We start from the raw sequence: 7,060 nt of genomic DNA on the forward strand, positions 1-7,060 counted from the left end.
TCACTATTAAGGTTATGTTATAAAGTAACTTTGACTGCCTGACACAGCACATTGTGATTACCAAATAGTATAGGTAATTTAAATAAAACCACAGTATATGACAATTAATAATAATGGTTTGGCATCTTCTCACACTATAAACTGCAATAATATGAGAGTCATTTTCAATAGCAGTTCTCTGCTTTTCTAGAACGCTTCGCTGCTCTCACTGTTCAAATTAAAAACTATGACCACTGCAGATTAGGCTTGAAGCAGCCTACATTTCCCCTGCCCCTCTGAGTATGAGAAGGGAGAGATTAGGTGAGGATTAGAGTCCACTGGACCAGCTGGCCGCAGAATTCATCCTTAAAATATTTCAGGAATGTTGATATCCTTCCTCATGTTGGGTAACCTGATCAAACCTGAGGGAGGCGCTGTTTCATCCCACCACCCTCAGCCAGGTTGCTAGGTAAACTGTGCAGGGGAGTACAGTAAAACACTGTCTACTCAAGCAGGTTGGAGCAAGTGAGAGCGACCTGGCATCATACTATTAAAAAAAAGCTTCAGTTTAAATCCAGAATCAGGAGGTAAATTGGCATTATTTGACACACCTGTGATCAAAGTGATCTTTTTGATAGTGTGTGTTTCAAGGAGTTTTGTTTTCATGGCAACAGGAGTGATCGGGTCTGCTGTGCTTCAGTAAACTACGCTTTTCTTTGACTCTGTACAAAGGAGTATCTGTTGTTCACTCTGCTGCAGGTGGATAACTGCGCTCAGGTAATGTAATACGAAACTTAACCATGTGACCAATGGCGATCTGAAGAGTAGACAAAAAAACTGCTTTACATAAAACACCACCGGTAGAGCAGACAGTCGAGGATGTAGTCCAATCTTTGATACAAGCTTTTTTTGAAGCACGGTGTTTTTCTCGAGATTTCACCTGTTGGACTAAACCACTTGTTGCAGTTTATGACAAGGTGGGGCGGAAGCGAGGAATACACCTGCTCGATGTTTCCCGTTTTGATTCGATCGCCTGAATGGATCAATGGTATGTGTCTAACGGAGCTTTTGCTAAATTAATTTTACAACATATTTTCTTTGTTATTAGTTGCACATACCATACTAATGCTGCCAATGAGAAGGGGTTAAACATTTAGGCTGTATTCAGTTAAAATGCTATTTATAGCTTATTCTTTCCCTGTGGTCTGAGCAGGTTTAATGGTTATTCAACATCAGACTGAATGTGTGACTCAGTAGTTGTATGGTGTTTATGAGTCAACAGTTAGATTAAAGGATACAAGTGTCAAAGTGAACAAATAAATAGAATAAAAGGAACAAATATCGTTACTCCACTGACAATAATGTGCCTTCAGCTGTTCCAGATGGGCGATAAATCCACACAGTGAATGTTGGAACTAATGATGGACCCAAGCTGATGTCCCAGAGTCCCATGTCTGCCCTCACTTTGCCCTGCTGGTCACGGGTAGAGATGGCGGCGTGTCCGGATGTGCTGGCCAGACCTGGAGTTGTGGTCAGGAGTGTTATACTGTTGCTCCTGAGCAGTAATCCTGTCAGGGGTGAGTCAGTGACCATCCCTTCACCCTCAAAACTCCCACACAAATGAGCATCTTACCACACCTTAACACATGCACTCACACTCACCATTATAGCCTGCCATTATAAATATAAACGATAGCCTACATTCCAGAACAAAGTTAAAACATGCACAGTTTTGTCAGCTTTTTGCAAGAGTATTAGACTAAGTAATGCATTAAAAAAAACACTGCCATATTTGAATGAGCTTAACGTATATGTGGTTTTATCTTATCCATAATTACACATGCAAAATAATTCAATTTCACAATGTGTTCGGCTCCCCGCTGTAACCCCTGCTTCTTGTTATCAAGTTAGCCTACTTGTGACCTTGCAAAGTTTATATTTGCCCTAGTGAATGATTGACTCGAAAAACTTCAAAGGAGGGTTTACGTTTCCAAAACAAAATGTTCTTGAATGAAAATGATGTTAAATAGTTTTTCCCTAAACAAACAAACAAACAAACGAAAGAGCTATTTGTGTGTATTTTACTCGTATTTCAAACTAGCATTTTGCTTGACTGAGCTGACTGTAAAACCGCAGTACACTCAGCATTCCTGAGCTCCTCCTCCTCATTCACTCTAGTAACTTTGTAGTTTCGAGATGTCACTGACTAATCACATGGCTGGTCATGGAGAAAATGGCTGGGAACAGCAATAGGCTGTCTGGATATCATATGCTGCACTGTGGGCATGAAACTACTTCTACTGTGCTGTTGGTTCCATTTTTTTCTAACCCTGCATTAAAAATAAATGAAATTCATGTAACTAGATAACAGTTCAAAAGTAGGTCAATAGCTGCCTCCTGTTAGTAAGTTTGAACATGAGTTTTTTGTAAAACAAAAATCAATTTTGCACTTTATATCAACTACTTTTAAAGGATCCCTCTATACATCTTCCTTTCTTCATGAATTGATAGTTATTTCAGTGAATGCGTTTACACACTAAAGGGTTTAAGCATGTTTTACATCTTGTATTAGAACTGAAAAATCAAAACAACAATTTGCAGTTTTACAGGCAGCTACTTCCCATCCTGGAGCCGGTTGCCTGAAAATTGTCTTGGACAAAAAGTACATTTCCCGAAAAACTGAATTAATTATTTTAAGTCCACTATAGATTACTAGGTGAAACCAGGTTACGGCTGAAGTTTAAAACATCTCCATACATATGCAGTAACCTTACTCAATGGTCAGTTAACATGCTTGTGCATTTAAACAACTGTTGAAATGCATCCTAGATTATTGTGAACGGGGGATTGTTTTAGTTAATAGGTTACCAGTTATCCAGCAGTGAGAAAGCCCATCTTCAGTTGTATGTACAATAAACAGGCAAGCATAGAGCTTTTTGAAAGGTTTTGAAAAGAAAGGCTTAACATTTTACTGCAGTGTTTCTGACATTTCTTTTCTTTTCACAGGGAATTATACTATGCTTGCAAGCGAGACCCGTTCTAATGGCACCGATGTAAGTAAATAGAAATTATCTTGACCACTAAATTACTTTAAGAAGAGTAACCAGTGTCACCAGATTTTCAAATGTTCTGTATTTCTCTATTAGGACGGACCCAACATTGCAGCCATCGTGGCCCCTACAGTCACACTGGGTGTTCTGGCCATAGTCTTGGCCGTTCTTGGCTGGCTCCTCTGCGTGGTGAAAAAGAGGAGGCAGACAGAAGGGACGTATAGACCCAGTGCTGAGGAACAGTCTGGTGCACATGGTGTGGCAGCACCAGATGCTCTAAAGTTACCAAAGGAGGAAAGACTCATTTGAAATCTTAAGCTTTGTGTTTTTACAAAATCCTTCAAGGATGACATTTTTTTGTAGAGTCTACCTTCAGCTGATCAATCAAAGAAACACCTTCCCAGGATAAAGAGAGGACATTATTGCCAGGTTTGAGGCCTATTCACATGATGCATTTACTTACTGCTTTCATTTCAATGGGCATTGAATGGTTCCTGTGTGGCACTATGAAGAAATGCACCTGGATGTATGGATCTCACAAGATTTGAAGAACAATTTAACATTTCAAGGAGGTTTTTGAACATTTATTTCGCACAAATTAAGACTTTCAGTATTTTATCTCCACTAATCTTTTAGTTTAGAGATGTTTTTTCTTGTTAAGGTTGCCATTTACTATGTAGCTTTTTTTGATTTGATACAGGGAAAAGCAATATATTTGTAGTCCTGATGAGTCCATTGCATTTTAAATCAAGACAAATAATTTTCAGACTAATAATAATAACAATGAAACATCTTATTACAGTTTAAAGGGCCCATGTCATGCTTTTCCGGTTATTACCCGTCCCCTTGTGTGTTATGAAGGTTTGTATGCATGTAAACGGTGTGCAGAGTCAAAACCCTCAAAGTACACCCTGTAGCGTGTAAAACTCTAACACAGAAAATACCTCCCCAAAACGCCTCGTTGGAGATACGTCATTGTCCATTTGATTCTTCCATTTCGTTCCGGGTACGGCCATTCTCGCAGCGTTTATCAACCTTTTTCTTACTCAATATCAAGCCACACTTATTGTTTTTAATCCGGCTGTGAGTTTGTGTGTGCTCCAGATGAGTTTGGCTGTGTTTCGCTGTGTATCCTAAACAAGGAAACAACACCTCCACGGAGCTCAGCGCGATTCACAACGTCCCGACCAATCAGAGCACACTGTGCTCACAGGGAGGGTGGGGGCTGGAGCTATTGGAGCTACAACGAGCCGTTAAAGGCAGAGAGTGAAATTCAGTGAATACACGTAGTTTACAGAGATGCTGTATGAGAAACCAATGTGAGTTTGGAAAAATGCACAGTATAAATCTATTCTAGTATACCTCAACAATGGAATTATGATCAGTGGAAATGGCCATGACATGGGCCCTTTAAAAACGTTTTTTATATAGACAGCTGTACAATAAAAAGTTATGCTGAGAAATGATATTAAGCTAAATCAAGAAATTGTTTACACTACGTATTATAAGTATTCCCTCTGTAGTTCAATTAAATTGGATCAACCATGCATTTCATAATGCGTCATGATTAATCAGATGTTTTAAAATGTAACATGTTTATTTATGCCTTTTGTCAAATAAACGTTTATCAATCAATCAATCATCAATCAATGTTTATTTATATAGCTCAATATCACAAATGTTACATTTGTCTCAGTGGACTTCACAGTTTGTACAGAATATCAGTATGACAATACGACACCCTCTGTCCTTAGACCCTCAGATGGTACAAGGAAAAACTTCCAAAAAAGGAAAAAACCCCACAGTTTAAAGGGAAAATGGGAGAAACCTCAGGGAGAGCAACAGAGGAGGGATCCCTCTCCCAGGACGGACAGACGTGCAATAGATGTCGTGTGTAAATCGAAAAGATAATACATTTACAACATAGGTAGACCAAATGTTTGAAAAAAATACTCAGAGGCAGTAAAAGTGGCTTTTATTAACATTTTATTTACCCTCCAAACTCAAGGATTCACAGTTAAAATCATTTGGTTTTTAATTCTGAAAGGCAATGACAGGACAAATGTAAGGATGACAGTAATTCAGTGCAAAAACAACATACAAAAACATTTAAAGCATTAAATGTACTAGTATTGGTACACATCAATGTCTAATACTAGAGCGATGGATTAGATGATGATGTTTTCAGAGTGTGAATGTAAATTCCTGATGGAAAGGGATGTAAGGAACAGTTGAAGAAAAATGAAGTTTGGAGGCCTGAATGGCAGATTTTTTAGGCGACTTCCTCATCTCCGTCTTCCTCAAACTCGCCCTCCTCAGCGGTGGCGTCCTGGTACTGCTGGTACTCGGACACCAGGTTGTTCATGTTGCTTTCTGCCTCTGTTAACTCCATCTCATCCATGCCCTCCCCGGTGTACCAGTGGAGGAAGGCCTTACGACGGAACATGGCGGTGAACTGCTCAGAGATGCGCTTGAAGAGCTCCTGAATGGCAGTGCTGTTGCTGATAAACGTGGCAGCCATTTTGAGGCTGACATCCAGTACCGCCACCCAGGGAGTGAGTGAGCTGGAAGCCCTGGAGGCAATCACAGCTCTCCGCCTCTTTCCTCACGACATCCAGGACGGAGTCCACCAGCTCGGCTCCCTCAGTGTAGTGGCCCTTGGCCCAGTTGTTTCTAGCTCCACTCTGTCCTGTAGTGAATACAGTTCATTATTGGAGGAAACACACGGAAGCTATTCTCATGGAAGAAAAAATCTTCGTTTTAATACCAGCTCAGTGTATATTCACTTTTTCTTCACACAGCTTACCAAAGACGAAGTTATCGGGTCTGAAGATCTGCCCGAAGGGACCCGACCAGACTGAGTCCATTGTGCCAGGCTCCAGATCCACCAGGACGGCTCGTGGAACATATTTTCCACCTGAAATCAGGTTGACAACGTCACTCCTCAATCTAACAAGCTTGTTAAGCATGCTGTGTTTAATGTAAAACTCAGACGTGTATGCAAATCATTTTGCATCTGGGGCTGGGTAGGTAAAGGAAGAAAAAAGATGGTTGAATATGCTATGTGTGTTAAAGCTGAATATGTAGCTTACCTGTGGCCTCATTGTAATAGACGCTGATTCTGTCTAGCTGTAGATCGCTGTCTCCATGGTAGGCACCGGTGGGATCAATGCCATGCTCATCGCTGATCACCTCCCAGAACTAAGGAAAAAAGAGACGTAGGAGGAAAGGAGAGAGAATGATGTTAATATAGGCCAAGGTAAAAATAGAAATGTACAAACTGAATATAGCTAAAAGTAGCTGAGTTCACTGAAATAGCACATACTGTAGCTACTTTATACGAAGCTATTTTTAAACATGCAAAGCTAAAATATCTGTTTAATTATCAGATTGAATGCAGGTCAAAAGAGCAGTCCATTAGTCTGAGATGCAGACTGTCTCAGGAGTAATCAGCAGATGGCAATAATCTGATAAGTAACAGTGTCTTCAATTCTCTACAACCACACACACTCCAAACTACTAAACATAAAATAATTTCATGTTAAAACAACAAAATAACATCATGGATTGCTGTAAAATAGATATGTTGTGGCTGGGATTGGTACCAAAAGAATTATAGGTAAATAGGTAATAAGGGGGGGTTGGGGGGGAGGAGGCTGCTATGACGAGTGCACACTGTAACTTTACATCTATCGTAAATCCTTAATGTAATTTCTTTCAGAATTCCACAAAAAAAGTAGAAAAGTAAAATATAAAGTTTGCATTTAATTATAAACATTGACTTTTTTTTTCACACACACAAAACAAACACACATGCACGGCCTATTGTAGCGAGGTCATCAAGGTCTCTCGTTTGCATTTTTAACATTGTAGCCGATTGTAAGGCTCCATGATTTCATTACTTTGAAGCATGGCATCAATCAGCCTTGGCTCGAAAGGACAAAGATAGTAACATTTGTAGTTTGAGAACATCTTCTGAAGTATCAACTTTTTTATTATCCCACGTTATTAGATGTTGTTTCTAAGTTCAT

The 7,060-nt window shown here is 39.7% G+C and overlaps 2 protein-coding genes across 4 annotated transcripts; one reads left to right on the top strand and one right to left on the bottom strand.

Moving 5' to 3' along the window:
• Positions 1–436: 436 nt before the first annotated feature.
• crb3a (crumbs homolog 3a) lies at positions 437–3,870 on the top strand. Of its 3 annotated transcripts, XM_034143984.1 has the most exons (6): positions 539–566; positions 654–756; positions 946–1,027; positions 1,353–1,556; positions 2,986–3,032; positions 3,126–3,870. In XM_034143984.1, exons 4-6 carry the CDS (start codon positions 1,415–1,417, stop codon positions 3,336–3,338), a joined length of 402 nt encoding a protein of 133 aa, XP_033999875.1. In that variant the 5' UTR covers positions 539–566; positions 654–756; positions 946–1,027; positions 1,353–1,414; the 3' UTR covers positions 3,339–3,870. The 3 variants fall into 3 exon arrangements, with proteins under 3 accessions (XP_033999874.1, XP_033999873.1, XP_033999875.1); XM_034143983.1 differs by having other exon boundaries at positions 437–756; XM_034143982.1 differs by having other exon boundaries at positions 438–1,027.
• A 1,431-nt stretch (positions 3,871–5,301) lies between these two features.
• Positions 5,302–7,060, bottom strand: tubb4bl (tubulin, beta 4B class IVb-like). Its single transcript, XM_034143820.1, is given in 5 exon segments — positions 5,302–5,617; positions 5,619–5,718; positions 5,836–5,946; positions 6,122–6,230; positions 7,034–7,060. Coding segments are annotated over 5 exon segments (663 nt in total).

The sequence above is a fragment of the Trematomus bernacchii genome, unplaced genomic scaffold (assembly GCF_902827165.1).
Source record: "Trematomus bernacchii unplaced genomic scaffold, fTreBer1.1, whole genome shotgun sequence".
Lineage (NCBI taxonomy): Eukaryota > Metazoa > Chordata > Actinopteri > Perciformes > Nototheniidae > Trematomus > Trematomus bernacchii.